Source organism: Elephas maximus, chromosome 6, assembly GCF_024166365.1.
Source record: "Elephas maximus indicus isolate mEleMax1 chromosome 6, mEleMax1 primary haplotype, whole genome shotgun sequence".
NCBI lineage: Eukaryota > Metazoa > Chordata > Mammalia > Proboscidea > Elephantidae > Elephas > Elephas maximus.
This window is the reverse complement of record NC_064824.1, coordinates 66,340,078-66,362,362: the sequence shown is the minus strand read 5'-3', so window position 1 is coordinate 66,362,362 and position 22,285 is coordinate 66,340,078. Positions and strand designations below refer to the sequence as shown.

Genomic DNA, 22,285 nt, shown 5'->3' with positions numbered 1-22,285 from the left:
TTTTAAAGTAATATTTTGTTATGTTTTTGGTGAAGGTTTACACAACAGTTTCGGTCCCAACTCAACAACTTCTACACAAGTTGTTTAGCAGCACTGGTTTTATTCTTTACAATGCATGAACATTCTCATTATTTCTGTTCTGGTTGTTCCTTTTCCATTAATCTAGTTTCCCTGTTCCCTTACAGTTTCATCTGTGTTTGAAAGTAATTGTTGATGTACCCACATTGCTTTTTTAGTTTTTAAAAATTAATTGCCAACTTTATCATATTAGAAGGTATCACACAATTCTGGATTTTCAGCCGTTGATCTTACAATGCTAGTTCAGTGACCTCACATGTTGATGATTGCCTGAGGCACGTCAGCCAGCCCCCTGTATAGCTCACATGCTTACCTGCCTACCTGAGTCGGGCCCTTATGTGACCTGACTGGACCTTGGGCTTTAAGGCTGGGTGCATGATGTCAGTAGAGCACATGGAGTAAGCTGGGTAAAGAGGGGATTGGAAGAAATCATCAGCTGAACCAAAGCCATTTGATGTTTATGTTATAAATAAAACACTAGTCATCACCTTTAAAACAAAAGCCTGATTCAACCCTGGACCCTATACACGGAGGAAGGATAGGTAAGCATAACTAAGGAGAACTTTCATGTGCTAAGCGATGGTCAGATTCTTATTAAAAGGTTTTGGCTTGGTGCTCCTTGTTAAAGTAAGATGTGATGACAGAACTTCCTTCCACTGGCCACCATTAATGTCAGAGGCTACTGTGATGCCTTTTTTTTTTTTTTTTTAACCCTGCCATTTATGGGAAAGGGTCACTAGACAGTTGTGTCCTAACTTTAGCATAAAGTTTTTTGTAAACTAAGATGTTTTTAAAGCACTAGATGTTTGTTGCTATTTTGTTCATTTTGAGGGAAAAAACTGGAAATACAGTGAATGCTTATCAATAAAAAGAAACCCAGTGCCAATAGAAGGACTGAATAAATTATGGCACATTAACACCAGAAATATTATATAACCATTAAAACAAGAAATTGGCAGGATGCTGGTTGACCTGGAGGGATTTCCCTGAGGACTAATACTAGCTAGAATTTAATTAGTGCTTATTATGTGCTAGGCACAGTTCCAAGGTATTTGCGTGTGTTAACTCATTTGATTCTCACAGTCCTCCTATGAGGTAGGTACTATTATCAGCATTTTATAAATGAGGAAACTGAGGAAGCAAATAACTCATTGAAGGATAAGCAATTAATATGTGGCAGGGCTGGAATATGAACCCAGGCAATGTGGACTGGCAAAATATTTTAAAATCAATTTTATTACATTGGATATTATAGTGCATTGTAAGTGAGAAGTTTGACTTACTTTCTTATATTCTAGACGCTTAGACTGATGGTACTGCATCAGACCCTAGAGATCATTTAGTCCTCTGGATTTCAAATTTGTCTCTTCCCTTCCCCCTTTAAACCATCTGAAATCTTTCTGTTAAGCAAAATGATCCCTAGTATTGGCTATAGCTGTCTGTTCTGTCCTGTCTTCTCCCTTGGGTTCTGTGTAAACTACAGATTTAGTCTACCAGTTGCAGATGGAGAAATGTGTCCCAAAGAGAGAAAGCCTAACATTTTTTTGATGTATGTTTTCCAAGAATTATGCTAGACATGTGGAGCACATTGTCCTATTAAACTCTAACAGCAGCCTTATAAAACCAAAACACACTGCCATCGGATTGATTCCGACTCATAACAGCAGCCTTATAACTTATAGATAGATGTTATTATGCCCATTAAGGACACTGAGGCTTAGAGATTAGGTCCATAGTCACTGAGGGAATCAGTGCTAGTCTAGCCTTTTCAGGGGTCTTATTAATCTAAGACTTGGGAAATACGATGTCCTAGCAGAGGTGGTTGAAGTCAGTCTTGCCTCTTATTGCTGTTGACTTAATCATGAAGTTTCTAAGAACTTCTGATTACTTTGGCATTATTTACCAAAGGTAACAGTTGTAGAGTTGACCTAGAACAGACAATGAAAGGATTTCTAGTCATTCCTCTTAACCTCTATATGGGAAATGATCCTGTAGAAAGATTCATTCCAGTTGAAACAAGAGAGGTCACCTTTAGACCTCTATCATGCAGTGAACTGCCTGACCCATGGTAGGGGTTCAGTTACTTTTTGTTGATGACTTAATAAGCAAACATCTTTTTGCTGCTTTGTTTGTTCCTAAAGTTTTCTAATGGCCGTTAAGCACATTCTTTCTCAATTGGTGGTCAGGCAGTGACATTTCAAAAAGGAAACTTACTTCATATAATGGCAACACTACTGAATTAAGTCTAAAGTAATGTTCTGTTGTTGTGTGCCGTCGAGTTGATTTTCAACTCATAGCGACCCCTTGTGACAGAATAGAACTGCCCCACAGGGTTTTCTAGAATGTAATTTTTACCAGAGCAGATCACCAGTTCTTTCTCATGCAGAGCTGCTGGGTGGGTTCAAACCACCAACCTTTTGGTTAGCAGCTGAGCGCTTACCTGTTGCGCCACAAGGGCCATATAATGGAGGGGGCGGAAGGAGAAGTCACAGAAAACCTGGGCTAAGGATATTTGCTATTACTAAACATAAAGTTTAGATCCGAAATTTCTGACTGTCAGGACAAAAGGAAAATCTGATGTTACATATTCCTATTTACCCATTAAGTTGTTTGAGAAGGAGACATTTTTACCCTGGCATTAAATGCAGAGTGATTTATTGTGTGAGCCATAAGAGTGAGGACTTTGAACACAATCTTGAGATATAATTGGGCAGTCATGGTTCTCAGCTGTGGTTTTTGCAAAAGAAGTACTGAAGTTCTTCATTCTTGCTTTCTTATAGTCCTAGCGAAAGCCAAAGTTTTAATACTAAATTGTATTTCCCTAAAGTGTTTCTTTGGATAACTGAAAGTGTGAAGCGCAGGTATGCAACTTTCTAGTGACTTAATACCAGCAGCAGTACAAAGGAGAAAAAGAGAAGTGTCACCTCACGGAGCAGTCTGCGTCTTGTAAGGAACTTGAGCAGTCTCTTGTCTCTGATTGCCATTGACATAATTACTGCCTAAAACTTCTAAGTAGCTGGTCTTACCCTGGAATTACTAACCAACAGTGGATTGACTTAGAGTGAACTGATAGGATTCAAAGTCGTCTCTCTTAGCTTGTGCATATAGGCCATAATCCTATAGAGCGATTTATTTCACTTGAAATACGAGTCAGGAATAAAATGAGAAATGTCTGAAATATTAAGAGCCTCTTACTCTCAAAGCAGTGCATGATACTTGCATTGTAAATATACTGCCAAATGTTAATTATATGTAAATATCACGCATGGTTCAAAATAGATGCAAGGTTCTATTTAATATATTCATTGCTACTATTATTTCACGTTGCTAATCCACTATTTACAAGCCCTACATTTTCACCTTCCTCTTAAACTAATCAGCAAAGTGCATAAAAATCCTTAAAACAAGACTGTTTTCATATTACTTTTAAATGTCCTTTAGAATTCTACAGTTAGGTCACCTCCTCTTTTCCTTTCAAAGCATGGATTTACTCTAATCCTGGGAATCATAATCTGGTACAGCAGGTTTTAATCTTTTGATTATGACTCACAGTAAAACATATGTTTTACTTCAGCTTGAGTCTAACTGAAACAAAACTGTCATAAAGCTCTTCTTACCCTTACTATGTGAATACATCCTGACTTTTTCCTTTCCTTTCTTTTCCATTTCATTCTGTTCCATTCCTTTTATTTCCATTCCACTCACTTAAAAAAATGCTGGCTTCCTCCACCCACTAGATTAATTTCATGACCAATAATAGATTGTGACAAGTAATTTGAAAAACCACCAATCTAGTGAAAAGAATGGTAGACTAGGAATAAGAATACCTGGGGTTCCAATCCCATGCTTTTCAATTACTAGTTGTATGATCTTGAAAATAATTACTTATCCTTCACAAGGGCCTCTTACCTCATTCATAAAATGAGGAGTTGGACTTGTGACCTTTTTAAACCTCTACCATTATTCTCTTGTAGTTGAAGGAAATCTTTGGATTCAAAGCAGAATCTCCCAGTGAATGACTATTCATTGTTAGATGCTGTCGATTTGTTACAACTTATAGTGACCCCATGCACAACAGAATGAAACCCTGCTGGGTCCTGGCCATCCTCACAATTATTGCTATGTTTGAGCTCATTGTTGCAGTCACTTTGTCAGTCCATCTCTTTGAGGGTCTTCCTCTTTTTCCCTGACCCTCTACTTTACCAAGCATGATGCCCTTCTCCAGGGACTGGTCCCTCCTGATAACATGTTCAAAGTATATGAGACAAAGTCCTGGCCATCCTTGCTTCTAAGGAGCATTCTGGCAGTACTTCTTTCAAGACAGATTTGTTTGTTCTTTTGGCAGTCCATGATACATTCAGTATTCTTCGCCAGCACCATAATTCAAAGGCATCAGTTCTTCTGTCTCTTTTATTCATTGTCCAACTTTTGCATACATATGAGGCTATTGAAAATATCATGGCTTGGGTCATACTATGACCATAATCGCAGATCATGAAGTTTTATATTTATTCTGTCTAGAGATGAGAACCTCCCAGTTGTTGCTTTGTCAGCTGCAGTTATAAAGCAATGAACAATTCTTAGGTTGTGAAGCTCTGCTTCACACCTTTTAAAAATTCTTATTTCTGTCTGTATTCTTGTGTGCAACCCCTGGAAGCCAGAAGATTTTTATGCTCAATGGCTTTAAGAGAGGTATCTCCGTATTATATGTACTTGTTGTATCCTTCTTGGGAATTTTTTTTTAATTTTCTGTTTTTACTTCTCCTCATTCGAGAATGTCCTGGAGATGTGGATTAAGGATGTTGTTGTAGTCATTAGTTGCTGTCGAGTCACAACTGCCTTATGTATAATAAAACAAAACATTGCCCAGTCCTTTGCCATCCTCACAATCGTTGGTATGTTTGAGCCCATTTTTGCAGCTACCATGTTAATCCATCTCATGGAGGGTTTCTCTACTTTATCAAGCATGGTGTTGTTTTCTATCAAGGATTAAGGATGGGGGAGTAGAACTTCGAGAAGTTCTACAGCAAGTGGCACTGAGAATGGCTTCCTATCAGCAGCTAGTTAATGGTGTTTGTTGATTTCTCTGCTGGGTACCAGGCCCAGTGCTAATCAGCTATTTATCACTCTCTCTGCAGCTCCCTTCAGGGATGGTTTCTTGTTCTGGAGACCTCTACTGGAAAATACACTTCACTATCAGCAGGGCTCTTTGTGGTGTTTGGCTCTGGTATTTGGAACATTCTGGATTGAACCCAACATGCTGTGACAGCAGGGCCAGTGAGGCCAGCCTGGTAGAACTTGGAGTAACAGCTGATGGAGGAAGCAATGGGATTTGGGAAAAGGAAGGTCCTTTTAAACAACCTCTGACAATAGCCCTCTCCCTGAACTGAGTTCTAGAACACGTGACGCTCACTGGAACTGTCCCTCCAAGTTGTTTGTCTTTTGTCGAATAGTATAGGGTAGAAGGAATATTTTCCTAGCAAAGCCAAAGCAAGTGAGAAAGGGAAAGGTGTGTTCTGGCTTTTGGGAGGTAGAAAAAAGCCTTTAGGTCTGGCAGACCTGACTCTGATCCAGCTCAGATACTTATTATCTGTGTGATCTTGGGCAAGTTTTCTGAGCCCCAGTTCACTTTTCTCACAGATAAAATGAGGGTAATCATAAAAATACGCAGAGTTTTCAACAACAACAAAATAAACTTTTAAATGTGCAGAGTTTTAACAAGAACTGTATGAGTAAAGTGCCTGCCATATAGTGGGTGGACAGAAAGTGTGGATTTTCTTCTCCAGTGAGTGCAGGTTGAACTTCTCTGGAATGGAAGTCTTGAAGTTGGAGACTGGTGTTTGGAGCATTAGGGAATCTGTCAGGGTTACCAAGTCAGGGGGGTCAGAGCTGATGATGAGGCTGCAGGGCAGAAAAGGCAGAGCCCCAGCCCTAATGATGTCACTGGGATGGGAAAGTCTTGATTTGCATTGGAAGTGTCTTGCATTTCTATCACATATATAAGGTAAGCTATGACTGATCTCTCTTTTATTGCCTAAAAATCTCACCGCCCCCCTCCCCCCGTTTGATGGTATTTGATGACTCATTTCAGAGGTATCATCCAAAGAGAAGCTTTAAGGAGAAAGTTAGATGGTTACATCTGGCCCCCTTTTGCACAATCCTGAGAGCAGTCTGTTTCTTTCATTGGCTCTCTTGCAGTGGTAGAAGATGTATGTGAATAGAATGGCATTTTGGTATTATTTGCAGAATAGAGATGCCTTAACCAGGGGGTCTTTTCGCCCCTGTGGAATAGAAATCTGATTAGGAGCTCTTTGTGCTCTGCCACAAATCATTACACGTCTACTTTTTGCTCTTCTAAAATATGGATAATGACATGGCCGTGTCTCCTAGGAGTTTGAGTGCATTAGCTAATGATCATGAAACTTAGAAATAGGAAATTCATATGAATGCTGAAAGCTTTTGTAATTACACACTTGCATCATTTTGTTTGGCATCCTTGAAAGTCATGATTTCAGCATGAGAATAGTAGGGTTGATTCATGTCTTTCTAATTGTAGAGCAAGCTATGAAGAAATAAGCTCAACGAGTGCTCGGAACAGATAAGTTGTCATAGCATCTTGTGGAAGCCCTGAAGTAGCTCAGGCTGGAGAGTTTTGGTTTGTGCAGAAGTGGAGAAAAGCCTGAGATATTTTAAAGACATGATAATGGCTTCCATACAGGATTGTGCTTACATGCCCATGCCCCTTGTTCCTGCGTCCTCAGACCTACCACTTTCCCAGGCTTTGTTCTGGGCAGAGGTAAACTCACTGGATTGAATAGGCTCTTTTGAAGTGAGTTGTCTCCCTGGACTGTAAACATCTTGGGGGCGATAAACTGCCTTTGTAGCCTCTAGAAAAATCTAGTTTTTCTGTTTTCTCCTACAGATCATCATTTTAGGATTTAAGAAGCTTTTAAAAAAGATGTTAAGTGGTAACATTTTGAATACCATGACAATTTTAAAAATAAATATTTATTTATGAAAAGCGTCACAGATAGTAGCTAAACAGTGTACTATTTAATAATCAATGTTGTTTGTATTTCTTTTCAGGCAGTGGAGCTACTGCTGTGGTTCAGGCTGCTCTGTGCAAGCCAAGGCAAGAACGAGTAGCAATAAAGCGGATCAACTTGGAAAAATGCCAGACCAGTATGGATGAACTATTAGTAAGTAAAAGTGAAGGGGTACCTGCTAGTTTCTTTTCTTATGGGTATGTGGCAATGGGTGGCAGTTGCAGGAGCTAAGAGCAAGGACAACTTGATGTTAGCTCCTATTTTGACTCATGTATTTCTTGGAAAGCAGCCCATACTGTTTTCCCCTCTCCTGATTAATAATACTTCAATACATTAATATTGTATAGTGTATAATTTACTCTGCTTTGATAAATAGTTTTTGGCTCAGTCCTCATAATCCCCAGGTGGAGATGTATTGACACTGTTTTTTAAAATGAGGGAACAGTTAGAAGACCTAAGATCGTGTAATTACTGCCTGCAGAGTTAGATGGCAAGCCTCTGGCCCTCATTCTAGAATCGTGACAAACATGGAAATTGTTTTCCAAAATATTTCTTGGCCATCTTGGCTTTCGTACATTGCAAAATCACAAGCAAATTTCAGTTATTCATAATATTGTAGAGTAGCTTGCATTTGGCTAAAAAGAGGAGAGTTTGTCTTTCTTACTTGCCAACTTGTAGTTCTTATTCTAAACGAAGTATTTTATGTAAATAATTAGGGCTTGTCAATGTGGATATGACTATAGTAGCCTTGGTTGGTTGAAGGAACATTTGCCTTTGGCTTAACTGACTCATTATTAAATGAACGGCTTGGCAAATGGTTATTAGTTGCCCAGCAAACTGTGAAGGGTTTGAGAGTTTAATCTCATAAATATAGTTGTCGTTCTGTCTGCCAATTTTCTTTTCTTCCTTTTGCCATTTGTATGAGGATAATAGGAAACTGCAGTGGAAGAGTTAACTGATTGGTTATCCCAACACTAATCCCAGTACAAATATTAGTCCAATAGCTCCATGCAAGCCACAAAGTATAATGACAGTTGGCTCCAAATGAAGAAGCTTTTTGTTATGTTCTGCATTAGGAATGGAATCCCATCAACAAGAGCTTTTTGTCTTTACTCAGAATATAGCTTTTATTTCAGGCTTAATTACAGTACACTATAGTATAAATTAAGTACAAGGATAAAGCTGTACTTTTCCCGATCTCTTTGGCTTTACATTTTAAATTAGGCTGCACAATGCCCAGATTTCATTGGGACAGAAGCAATGATTGCCTAATAATACTTAGACTAAAGCAAGGGCTTCCACAGTTTAATGTTTATTTGAAAAATTTGCATACATTTAAGGCTTTTACCATCCTCAGAATTTCAGCTGTGCTTTGCTCTTACTGAAATTATTACCCTGTCTGTGGCTTGCTATCTCAGTAACCAGTAAAATCATGCCTTTGTCATGCAACCAGTTTTCAAGGTCACTTTGTCTGAGTGGCAAAAGTACTGAACAAATTGTGGGGAGAGTTGGGTCCTGCTTCTGCCACTAACTTGTTTTTTAACTTTAGGCAAATTCCCTGACAGTGCTGTAGTACTTAACATGAGAGTTGAGCTGGAGGCTCTCTAAAAATCCCCTTGTTACTAAAAAAAAAAAAAATTAGGTGCTATCAAGTCAATTTCAACTCATAGCGACCCCATGTGACAGAGCAGAACTGCCCCATAGGGGTTCCTGGGCTGTAATCTTTACAGGAGCAGATGGCCAGGTCTTTCTCCCTCAGAGCTGTTGGTTGGGTTTGAATCGCCAGCCTTTTGCTTAGCAGCTGAGCACTTAACTGTGCCACCAGGGCTCTTAAGTGTCTATTAATTTTTTTTTTTTTTAAATTCAGACTGTACGTTTAAACTTATGCACTGTTTGGAAATATCACTGAAGAATATACCCATGATACTTATGTTTGATTGTGGTGCTCTTAATGCAGATTTTAAAAATAAACATTAAATTGTAGGAGCCCCTGCTTTAGCCTATGTGTTATTAGGCAATCAGTCGTTGCTTCTGTCCCAGTGAAGTCTGTGCATTGTGTGGCCTAATTTAAAACGTAAGGCCAAACAGATCTGGAAAAGTATAGCTTTATCCTTGTACTTAATTTATGCTATAGTTTTTTTTTTTTTTTATACTGTCAGGTATGTACAATGTAACATATGCTATATAGTATATGAGACCTCTCATAGTCGTCTTTTTGCTACTAGCAGAATATTTATACAGAATTATGTATAAAGCTTGGGTGCCCTTGTGTTGACAGTTATGGAACCAACTTCCTGGGCCCATGCTTGGCCCATGCCCTGGTCTTTGGTCTCTGCCCTGACCTCAGCTGCCCAAAGCATCCATGTTTCTTTCCCCTTTGCTGGGCTTTCGTCAGTGATTGGTTGCCAGCCATGGCAGCTGTGTGAGTGCTGGCGTGGAGCAGCAGGAAGACAGCCTTTCCAGCCCCCTCCTCTGTTTCCCTGGAACCAGTATTCATAACAGTGTCATTTGGAGTAACAGGCAGAACCATCTAAGGGCTGGTGCTTTTCTGGCTTTGTGCCTGGCTTCATTAATCTTAGATTTTAGGATTTATGAGTTTGCCTATTAACAGTTTCTTTCTTTCTTTCTCTCTCTTTTTTTCCCCCTCAATATCTATGTAGTGCTAATGGGGTATAGAATATGTACATAACTATTTTTCACTTAAAAAGGTATATTAATTTATGGCTTTGACCTTTCTTTAACCTTGAATGCCTGACCTTTTGATGTCTCGTTGTGCCTGGAGAGAGGGGATAGCTATGGTTGTTAAGATGTAGTACTCCCAGGACCTTTTCAAACAAAAAGAAGTGGAACTTATAGTCTAGGCTGCCTGAGGTTGCTGGTCTTTTGTGGCCTGGCTGTTGACATGTGATGCTCTGTGCTGTAATCCTTTCAACTTCTAATACTGCTGTAGCTCGCACTTTGATTATTCTTGTGGGATCACATTTTGGCAGCGTTTGGACATCTGGTGTCCTAATAATCCTTTAATTCCATGTGTGTGTATTACATACAGGTCAGTGCACTGCATCTTTTCACAAACTGTGTTAACTGGAAACCATTGTTCTCATATAAGAAACAATTGCCACTGGAATCTTTATCTTCCGAGAGTATTGTGTCATAAACCAAAAAAAAAAAAACCAAACCCAATGCCGTCGAGTCGATTCCGACTCATAGCGACCTTATAGGACAGAGTAGAACTGACCCATAGAGTTTCCAAGGAGTGCCTGGCGGATTCGAACTGCCAACCCTTTGGTTAGCAGCCGTAGCGCATAACCCCTACGCCACCAGGGTTTCACAATTTTCAACTTTTTGCTGGTCATTGGAACATTCGTCTTCCCTGATGAAACTGTCTCCTCCTCCCCACCCCACCCGCCACCTCGGCTCACACAGAAGGTGGGATTTATACGGAGCCCAGTTGCGACGGCACAGAACAGTTATGGACTGTTGGCAGTGGCCTCTGCTACTTTATGTAGTGGAGGGCATCTGTGGGTTTTCTCATGGTTATGGGGTTGGCGCTAGGTTTTGCTGAGGAAAGTTTCAAGGAGGCATGATTTCTGAAGCAAACTGGTATTTATCTCATTTTTAAAAGAAAAAAAATTCATGCCTGTTTTGAATCACAAGCAATTTGATTAGTCCTTGCTTTCAGAATGTAGAGACAGTGCCAGCTTCTCTGAGAAAGGGAGGAAAAGACATGGTAGGTTATCGGTGCTAAATAATTGGTAATTTAAATAAACTCTACGAAAATGAATACTGTAATATTCCTCAAAAATAACTCAGTTACAGTTCTCGTGTGCATTTATTCATTCATTTGGTAAACATTTAGAGTTTCTATATTTTGCTTGTTGTTGTTGTTAGGTACTGTTGAGTCACTTTTCGACTCATAGCAACCCTATATGGTAGAGAACTGCTCTGTAGGGTTTTCTAGGCTGTAATCTTTATGGGAGCAGATTGCTAGGTCTTTTCTTTCGAGGAGCCGCTGGGTGGGTTTGAACTGCCAAGCTTTCAATTAGCAGCCAAGCACTTAACTGGTGCACTGCCAGGGTTCCTGTATTGTGCTTAGGCTCATAAAAAGAGAGTTTTATATGTATATATGGGAGGACAAGGCCATACACGCAATAAAAATTTTAGTTTAATGGCAGTTAGATTAGAACACCCTAGAACAAATGTTTTCCTTGGCATCACATGAATAGTATTTATCCTAACAAATGCTTTTTGTATGCATTCTTTTACATTTTCATATATCTTTGGCCTGTAACTATATCCTGATCTCTCTGAATATGATTACCTTGTTGGTTAATTTTCTAGAAGCCAAGGGGATGTTGCTGGTCGAATCTGTATTTCTTACCATCCCATCAAGATGCGTTGATAATTTCTGAGATTCCTCAATCCCACGTTTGTTGTTAATCCCACATTTGTTAATCCTACAGTGGTGTCAGTGGCTAATTATAATTAGCATAGTATCATCTCTGAGATACCTTGGAGTAGAGTTTGTTAATTTCGTAATTATTAAGCCCCACCAAATGCTAGCCGCTGAGCTAGGTGATGGGAAAAAAAAGAGGTCTCTGTTCCTTGGGGAGCCCATGGGTTAGTAAATGAGTCTTTTTTTTTTTTTAAATTGGGTAGGTGAGATTTTTGAGCTGGGGACATTTTTCTGTACCTATCCCTCTGTTTGCCAGGACATGGTTTAACAGATTGGTAGCTACTTCTCACAGACTGCTGTTCTCTAATGTGTATTCTGTTGAGGGGAGTTCTTGCTTTGTGATAGGAATTTTTTTTTTTTTGTACTTACCATGTTGGAGTATTTTTTTTGTGTGCTTTAAGTGAAAGTTTACAATTCGTCAGCTTCTCATACAAAAACTTACACACTCATTGTTATGTGACCCTAGTTGACCTCCCTACCATGTGCATTTATTCATTCATTTGGTAAACATTTAGAGTTTCTATATTTTGCTTGTTGTTGTTGTTAGGTACTGTTGAGTCACTTTTCGACTCATAGCAACCTTATATGGTAGAGAACTGCTCTATAGGGTTTTCTAGGCTGTAATCTTTATGGGAGCAGATTGCTAGGTCTTTTCTTTCGAGGAGCCGCTGGGTGGGTTTGAACTGCCAAGCTTTCAATTAGCAGCCAAGCACTTAACTGGTGCACTGCCAGGGTTCCTGTATTGTGCTTAGACTCATAAAAAGAGAGTTTTATATGTATATATGGGAGGACACTCCTCCTCTCCACCCTGTATTTCCCATGCCCATTCAGCCAGCTCCTGCCCCCTTCTCCCTTCTCATTTCACCTCCATACAGGAGCTGCCCGTTTAGCCTCATGTATCTACTTGAGGCAAGAGACACAGTCTTCACCAGTATCATTTTATGTCTTATAGTCCAGTCTAATCTTTGTCTGAAGAGTTGGCTTCAGGAATGGTTTTAGTTCTGCGCTAAGAGAGAGTCTGGGGGCCATGTGTTCTGAGGTCCCTGCAGTTTTAGTCAGACCATCAAGTCTGGTTTTTTTTACTAGAGTTTGAGTTCTGCACCACAGTTTTGTCCTGCTCCATCGGGGTCTGTCTGTTGTGTTTCCTGTCAGGGTGGTTATTGGTGGTAGCCAGGTACCGTCTAGTTCTTCCGGTCTCAGGCTGATGGAATCTCTGGTTTATTTGGCCCTTTTTCTGTCTCTTGGGCTCGTATTTTCCTTGTGTCTTCGGGGTTCTTCGTTCTTGTTTGCTCCAGGTGGATTGGGATGAATTGATGCACCTTAGATAGCTGCTCGTTAGCTTTTAAGCCCCCAGACACCACTCACCAAAGTGGGATGCAGAGCATTTTCTTAATTCACTTTGTTATGCCAGTTGACCTAGATGTCCCCTGAAACCATGGTCGCCAGACCCCTGCTCCTGCTACTCTGTCTCTCAAAGTGTTTGGTTGTATTCAGGAAACTTCTTAGCTTTTTGTTTAGTCCATTCTGATAGGAATTTAAGACTTGCTAAGTGTGCCTGACCCACTATCATGCAGACTGTTATTCTCTAGGTGAAGATGGCCTTGAGGTATCTTGAAAGAGCTTGGTGCTCTGGTTTGTGGTCAACCTCAAAGGTTATGGATGCTATGCTAGGCCACACTCGGCTTCCCTTAAAATCTGTTATACTGGTGAAGAATTAATCTGTCTTTTCTGAGGTCATCTGTCTTTTGAACTTGTATTACCAGATGACAGAATGAATTCCATAAATGCGACATAGTACTTCCTTTTATTTATTCTAAATACTCACTTTTTTCTAACTCTCTTTTATTCTGCCTAGGCATTGATGAACGTTTTGGTTCATCATTTTACTTGGATTCTGTGATTTTTCACCTTGCTTGCCTTCATCATTTTAAAATTTAACTGTTTTTCTTAATTTTTTTTTGTATAGACATGAGTTCTCATTTTTTTTGTCTTCACTTTTTTTAATTGTCTTTAGGTGAAAGTTCATAGAGCAAATTGGTTTCTCATTAAATAATTAATATACATATTGTATGTGATATTGGTTGCCAACCCCATAATGTGTCAACACTCTCCCCTCCTTGACCTCAGATTTCCCATTTCCGTTCATCCAGGTTTCCTGTCCCTTCCTGGCTTCTCCTCGTCTTTGCTTTGGGCTGGTGTGCCCATTTAGTCTTGTAGTATGTTCCTCACATGTGTTATTGTTTTATGGGCCTGTCTAATGTTTGGCTAAAGGGTGAACTTAAGGAATGACTTCAGTACTGAGATAAAAGGGTGTTTGAGGGCCATACTCTTGGGGTTTCTCCAGTCTCTGTCAAACTAGTAAGTCTCATCTTTTTTTGTGAGTTTGGATTTTGTTCTACATTTTTCTCCTGCTCTGTCCAGGACCCTCTATTGTGATCCCTGTCAGAGCGGCCGGTGGTGGTAGCTGGCTACCATCTAGTTGTTTGGGAGAGTTCTCATGTTTTTAGTTTGTCAGTCATATCTTCTCTTTTATATATGTACAGCAAAGCCTTAAAAACTTGCAGTTTAATTTTTAGGGTCAGGAGAGTTGCATGCATGTGAGGAATCATTTTTTTTTTTTAAAAGAAGAGTATATTTAAATGATTATATTATGAATTAACATGTTATGATGATCAATATATTGTGGCTTGTGATGGATGACAAAATGTAAATGAGGTCATTTGGAACAAATCGTGGCTACAAAAAGACACTGATTGTTGAGACTTAAGATGGAGGGAAGAGACTCCTGAGTCAGGGAGGCTGAGTTCTTCACTTGGATTTCCTGCAGATCGACTCATGGACTTTGGACAAAAAAGTTTCACCTCTAGTCCTCAGCTTTCTCACTTGTTCAATAAGGAATTATACTAGATGACAAAAAAATAATTTTTTATCACCAAAATTCTATGATTGTTTGTATTTAAAAATTAATTCTTGTAACCAAATCCCTCTTCAAATAATAATTTAATTTTTTTGTTGTTAAAAATACAGCAAAACATACACCAGTTCAACAATTTCTACATGTAAAACTCAGTGACATTGATGACACTCTTTAAGTCGTACAACCATTCTCACCCTCCTTTTCTGAATTCTTTCTTCCCCTTTAACATAAACTCACTGCTCCCTAAGCTTCCTGTCTCATCTTTCCAAGTTGCTGTTGTCGATTTGATCTTTTAGAGATAGTTCTTTAAAAGAGCACGATGTTCAAGGCAGCCACTCTTTACTAACTAAACTCAATGATTTTCGGTTTAAAGAAGACATCAGGAGATGTTTTGGTTTAAGGTTTAAAGATTATCTCAGGGCAGTAGTTTTGGAGGTTCATCCAACCTCAGTGGCTCCAGAAAGTCTCAATTCCATGAGAACTGAATCCGTTTAAAATTACTTGATTTTAAATGTTTACAAAACATTGGTTACTAGCAAATTATGCTTTATAATTTAGGATTGAGTCAGGCCACTCCAGTATTGTGGTGTGACAACAAAAATCCACTGTAAATTCCTAGATTTTGGTACACGGTGTGTCATCTGTTTCTCCCATGTATATAATGAAAGGGCTTCTCAGTCACTCTCCTCATTTTGCTTTCTGCTGTTGTGTTATTTTATTGATTATTTTTCCTTTCTCTTGATCTGCTGTTTTCTTTCATCTCTTCCTTTCTTCTTTCTTTCTCCCTTCCTTTTTTCCTCTCCTTAGAGGAGTGAGTTAGCTGTGATTTGTGGTTGGTTTTGGAGAAGAGAGCTCTAACTATTTTCTTGCCTAATGATCATTTGAGAGAATAGCTTAGGTATTCCCTAATGCTTATCTGACACAGGCTTCTCTCATCTTTTTAAAATTAAATTATAGTATTTGAGAGCCTTTGAACAATTTCTCCAGTTGTAAGTTTTTCTTTTTTTCCTCTCTTTAATGAAGTTTAAGGAAAAAGTAATTGAAAACAAAAACAAACTTTGCAGTGCTTTAGCCAATCTCTGGAATTATGTTGATATTTTTGCCAATCTTGTTTTAGTGTAGTGGGGATGTCATTTTAAAAAGCTGGGAGCCACAATGTGTGTGTGCTTTCTTTTTGGCATCTGTGAAAGCATTTTTCCATTCTTTTTAAACTTACGAACTTTCAATTAGCAAATTAATTATTCATACCCCACTTCATCCCACATCATCCCTTTGTCATACGTGATAACAAATTGTGCTTTGCTGTTTCATATAGATTCTTTTATACTAAAGGCATAGCATTAAAATACAAGCTTCTTCACTAGTATTATTTGGAGCATTTCAGGTCTAAATTTTTGTACTGTCATCTGTACCTTGTCACTTAGCTTTGTAATTTTCACGTGATTTGGTGTTTGTGTTCATTCAAGTATATTCCAATTGATGGCAGGGTTGGAAATAGGAAATTTTTTACATATTTTGAGGAAGTGGGAACATTCTTAAGAAATTAGAGAATAAATATGATATATACAAAATTAATTTATTGTTAAAGCTCTGAAGTTATATTATTGTTTTAGAAATATGTGTTTGGAAAAACAGTTTCTGCTTTTGGAACATCAGAGTTAAAAGTTGCACTGTAATTTATTCTGGTAATAATGCACTAATTGAATTTACTTATCTTTTTTAAAAAATTTACTTTTATATGTTTTATACATTTGTAGGAGATGGCTCATTAAGATGTCTAGCATCTCATGGTTTTTGAAAAATGTAAGCAAGAATTAATATTGCCAGGACATTTGTGTTTCTAGACATAGATTCTCAGTAGCAAGAGACCCAACACATACTCATTCTCAGAGTAGGAGAAAATGGGGAAAACATTTCCAGACTGAATACAACTTTAGTTATGTTTCTTTCTTTTTTTTTTTTAATACCCTATTTTGTCATCCTTGTAGACTTCTGGAAAATTCTGTTGCTTGAATTGAGACAAATGATTTTGTCCTTATTCTACATTATCTTACTTATTTTGGTTTAATTATTTCCACAATGAATTTAGCTGCTGCTGAAAAAGGAGGACTTGAGATACTCAGAGAGAAGGCCAGGGTTGGAGAGTGTTAGGAGGAGTTTCCGTCACTTTTACAGTGTGGTGGTTCTCCCGCCATATCTCCAGACTGCATACCTTAACCAGGCACAGGACGGGAGGGCACCATAAAATGAAAACGGCACGTTACACCTCATGTTCTCATCGTTTGGTGATGAAGCCGAACACAGTAGCAGTGCTGCAAGTTAGAGTTGAGGCTTCCAACAGCACACAAATTGGCTGACAAGAAAAATTGTTCCTGTTTCTGTTTTGTTATAAAGCTTTGATTTTTATTTCCTTCGGTCTTCGCAATCATAGACAATTAAATGATCAAAAGCAGTTGTTTATAGGTGAATCTGATTCAGATTCCATGATGGCTAACTTAAGAGCTTTTATAACTCTTAAGACATCCATTATTTTGTTGATTGAAGAACTTTTTTAGCCAGCCCTGAAAGAAAATGGCTCTATGTTATTGAGTATCACTTTGCCTTTTTCTACCTTCCTTGTTACTTATGGCTTCTAAACATCATAAAAAAAAATTCCTTAGCTCTTTTAGAAAATTTTTGCACAATGTCCAACTTTATGACATCATTAAAACCAGTTGCCATTGATCAGTTCTGACTCATGGATTTCCCATGTGTGTCAGAGGAGAACTGTGCTTCATAGGGTTTTCTATCACTGCTTTTTTGGATGTAGGTCACAAGGCGTTTCTTCCACGGTGCCTCTGTTTAAGTCAAACTTCCAGTCTTTCAGCTACCAGCTGAACGCATGAACCATTTGCACCACACGGCACATCATTACAAAGCAAGTAATCCCTGTGATGTACATTCTGTTGTGCTCGCAAGTAGGTATTTACCCATTGTGATTTCCCTGTGGCTTTTGAGTGATTTTTGTAGACCTTTAACTCCCATGATACTTCACCCTTTACAATTGTCCTCCGTAGTCTTAATACTTTTCTATAAACACTGATTAAGGCCATCGTAGAATTTATGTACCTGTTTTCCTAATTTCTTAAAAATGTTTCCATGTCTTCAAAATGTCCCAAAATTTCCCATTTCTAATTCTGCTCTTAGTTGGACTGCATACTTGGATTAAGACAGATACCAAATCATATGAAAATAATTACAAAGCTAACTGGTAGGGGACATTTACTGGTCGATTGATTTGTAGGTGGTACAAGACAGAACATGACTTACTCTTCCTTGAATAGATTTTTACCCGTTGGCATTCTGACTCTGAAAGAGTTTGCTGCTTAAGTGGTATACCATTTTTTTATAATTAAAAAGGGATCTCATCATTTTGAATGATTAAAAATGGCAGTCCAGAAAAATACATTGTTCTCTTTTAAGAGCTTTATCAATCTTTTCAAATTTTGACTTACTTTTACAGTTATCGAAATATGTTTTTGTTTTTAGCCCTGCTCCTTACAGCATATTTATGTATATTGATTAGGATACCTTTCCTAATGATGCGATGTTATGGAAGTGCAAAGGAGAAGGACTTTCTGAAAAGTTTCTGTATTTGTCATGGTTACCCCTTTCATCAGCAGTCTCTGGGAGGTACAAATGGTTAAGCACTAGACTACTAACTAAAAGGTTGGCAGTTCAAACCCACCCAAAGATGCCTTGGAAGACAGGCCTGACAATCTGCTTCTGAAAGGTCATAGCCTTGAAAACCCTACAGAGCAGTTCTACTCTGCACAAATGGGGTTGCCGTGAGTTGGAACTGACTCAACAGCAACTAACAGCAATGACCTTCCTATCATGTAAGGAATGTTTAAAATATTTGCAGGATATTGCATGCATTATAAAGATGCATTCAGTCATCTTTTGTATTTGGAAATGTGAGTTTCATTTGGTAGATTTGTAAATCGTATATATATATACACACACATACATATGTATAAAACTCAGTGCTGTCGAGTCGATTCTGACTCATAGGGACCCTATAGGACAGAGTAGAACTGCCCCATAGAGTTTCCAAGGAGCGCCTGGAGGATTCGAACTGCCGACCCTTTGGTTGGCAACTGTAGCACTTAACCACTACGCCACCAGGGTTTCCAATATATATGTGTGTGTGTGTGTATATATATATGTATACATATAACCAAAAAACCCAAACCCATTGCCACTGAGTCGATTCCAACTCCTAGCGACTATATATATATATTTTCTTTTTAAATTAAGTTGAAGTGTGGAAATGTGCCTGGGGGCTAGACGTTTCTCTCAGCATTTCATGGACAGAATAATGAACCCCTCTGCTTAGTTTGAAAGTGGTGCTTCTCAACCTTGGCTGCACCTTAGAATCACCTGGTAGCTTTTGAAAATTTTCATGCCCAAGCTGCATCCTAAACCACTTTACATCAGAGTCCCCAGGGATGAAACTCAGGCATCAGTGTTTTTTAAAGAGCCCTAGGTAATTTCAGTGTGCAGCCAGGGTTGAGAACCACTGCTTTAGAATAAAGTTAGAAATGGTATCTCCAAAGACTTCACTGCAGGTTATGTTGGCGCTTCAGTAGGTTTGATTTTTTAACTAAGGGTGAATTGGGCTAATTTTGTCACCAATATCAGATAAAGAAGAATTTGTTTAGGATTTACATACATTTTGGAGGTATGTTAATTTGATTAAGTATAATTTGCATTTTTAATTCAGAATCCATTTTCCTTTTTAGTAATGAAATCTTTTTTTTTTTTTTTAAGCTGCTTTGTGAATCTCATGGTCTTAGAAACCAAAGAAACTAGGGTTTCACTTTTTCCTAATTTTTGTATCTTCAAACTTGTCTTATTATTCTTTGTTTTTAACCCTTTGCGTGAGAATATATTTAGACTCCTCCTTATTCCATAAAGTGTTTGAGGCGGCTTACCAGGATGCATAAAGTACGGCAGGGTGACATAAATTAAACACAGGGTTCAATACTATGGAAAATATGGATGGGGACAATGTACATCAGTAATGTAGCTACAGATTTATGGCCGAATGACCTGTACACCCCTTACAGGACACTCCTTGAGCCAGCGGGGCCCACCGAGTGGGTAATTTGACATTTCTTTAGGGAAAGGTGAGTGCTGCTGCTAAGCTGTGTTTCTCTCTGCCTTTGAGGCTTAGTTAGGAACTCTGGATACTTGAGATCAGTAATCAATATGAGAATGCTGACATGCGGAGAAGGAATTGAGACACTGAAAGGAGAGACTAACTTTTAAATTAACTTTAACTAAAACAACTTTTTATGTTTTGTGCCAAGCATTCAGCAAGGAGTTTTATGTACCTCATTTTGCTTATTTCACAACCCCCTACTTAAAAAAAAGAAAAATTTCTTTTTTTTTTTATAGAAGGTATTATTAATCTCCTTTTACAGAAAGGGAGACTGAGGCCCAAAGACATTGGATAATCTGCCCAGGTAATTATAAGCGGCAAATAGCGAGCAAAACTTCAAAGCCAAGTGTGTCTTACAGTGTAGCTCTTCTTCCACCTTAGTGGTCCTCCAGGGTCACATCCCTGCTACTCACAGTCCCTGTTTGTCCTCAGTACTATTTAGAGGAGAAATAATTTAGAGGAACAACTAAGGCACTATAGCAACATAAGAAAATCTCTCATAAGCATTTAAACACAGTTTTTCTTTTCTTCTATTTTTTTGGGGGGGGCGACGCTGAGGCTTTTTTCCCCTCCCAACTCTTCATTTTTCCAGGGTAAGATTTTTTTTTTTTTTTTTAAGATTCTTTAGGTCTTTGTATTCCTCCACCAAATCTAGTGCGTGCCATATAAGAACCATACGTTGTGCTCTGGCTTGGCGACTTTGGCTGGGCTGGCGTAGCAGCAGTGTGAGTACCCCTCAGTGACCTTTCTTCCTCCCATTCGTAGCTAGCAGAGGGATGCAGTTGTGGCCACCACTTCAATTTTAGCAGATAGATAAGCCACCTTACCTGCAACCCTGTTTTCTGGTTGATTTTCCAACTCTTGCTTAATTTAACTTGTAATGTGTTTCACATGAAACTGTATGAGCAACACTTGCTCTTTAAGCCCCTGAGAAGATTAAATACTGTGCCGTAGCTGGCTTTAGTGTTTGATGGCATGTTGTGTCTTATTTAATAAGACTTCCAAGGGAGCCACTGTGTTATATTCCTTTACTATATTTTTGGCAAATGTGTTGCCTGGATTTGAGTTCTGTGAGTTCTTCTGTGACCTCTGTTTTTCTTTTTGATTCTTTCCTGTATGTGTGAAATTCAGACCATGTTAATACTACAACTTCTCTTATTTCCAGCTTTGCTTCCTATAACTTCATTCAGGACAGATTCAGTTAGGTAGTATCGTTGGGCTAGTTATCCTACTCTGTCCTTTTAACCACATCACCTTATTACTGCCATTTGGGCTCCTTCATCTTACATTCCCTCCACCTCTGTGAGAGGAGCTTGTGCCAGGCAGTGGTTAGGAGATAACTATTCTCTCAAATGATCATTAGGCCAAGGAAATATCTAAAACTTTGTTCTGCAAAATAACCTTCCTTGAAAGCCTAGTATACCGCTTTGCCATGCAGTCTGGTTCCCGGACCAACAGTGTCAGCATTGCTTGGAGGCCTGGTAGACATGCAGAATCTCAGGCCCCACCCCAGACCTACTGAGTCTGAATCTGAGTTTTCACGGCTCTAAATAACTCATCTTCCACGGATTGTGTCCTAATTAAGAGAATAGACTATTAGAACCCTTTCATTCTATAGGAAGACTGTGATAATTTTTTTTTTTTTAATCATATCCATTTATTAGTCTTTGGAGAGTGCTTTTGTCATTTTTAGGGATGGGAACAAATGGACATGCTTGAGAATGAATATCTTTGTCTAACCGTACGAGTGAAATTAGGACATTGGGTAAAGTTTGGTTAAGTTACTTGGTAGACTGCTAGGAAGGAAGGGTTCAAATAGCAGCAATCATCACTATTTTGGAAAAGAAATGGCTGGGGTGGTTCTGTGGAAATGATATTTGATTCGGCAATACTTATCTTTTTCAAATTTTTACTTTCTTATACCTCTCCGGAGGGCAACTAAATAAAAGGGTTATATATAAGCTCAAGTAAGAGTTAGATAGACATGTAGAAATTGCTAGAGAAGGACGTCATGATGGTAAAGTAGAAGGCCAACAAAAACAAGGGAAACCCTCAATGAGGTGGACTGGCATAATAGCTGCGCAGACATTGGGCTTAAACATACCAATGATCATGAAGATGGTGTAAGACTGAGCAGTGTTTCTCTCTGTTATACATAAGGTCGCCATGAGTCTGAGCCTACTTGACAGCAACTAACAAAAACAACGGACATATAGAGGACCTTACTTCTTCATTCTTTGTGTTTCTACCCCCCTGTGGAAATATTAAGAAGCCCTTGTGGCACAGTGGTTAAGAACTCTGCTAATAACTGAAAGGTTGGTGGATCAAATCCACCAGCTGCTCCGTGGGAGAAGGTTGTGATAGTCTGCTTCCATAAAGATTACAGCCTTGGAAACCCTATGCGACAGTTCTCTGTCCTATAGGGTTGCTATGAGTCAGAATGGACTTGATGATGGCAATGGGTCTGGTGGAAATATCACTTATTAAGGGTGGGTTCAGTGATACTATAAATCATATCCCAAAACAGAATTACAAGTGGTTTTTCCTAAGGCAGGTTTCACTGTGCCCCTATCCATTAGAGG

At 38.8% G+C, this 22,285-nt stretch overlaps 1 protein-coding gene across 3 annotated transcripts in view; it reads left to right on the top strand.

Annotated features, from left to right (window-relative positions):
* The window catches only part of STK39 (serine/threonine kinase 39), a 346,663-nt gene that overhangs the window by 75,754 nt on the left and 248,624 nt on the right, over positions 1–22,285 (top strand). For all 3 annotated transcript variants that reach the window (XM_049887367.1, XM_049887366.1, XM_049887368.1), the window contains exon 2: positions 7,165–7,277. In XM_049887367.1, coding sequence (XP_049743324.1) covers positions 7,165–7,277 — 113 coding nt within the window. The remainder of the gene's footprint in view (positions 1–7,164; positions 7,278–22,285) is intronic.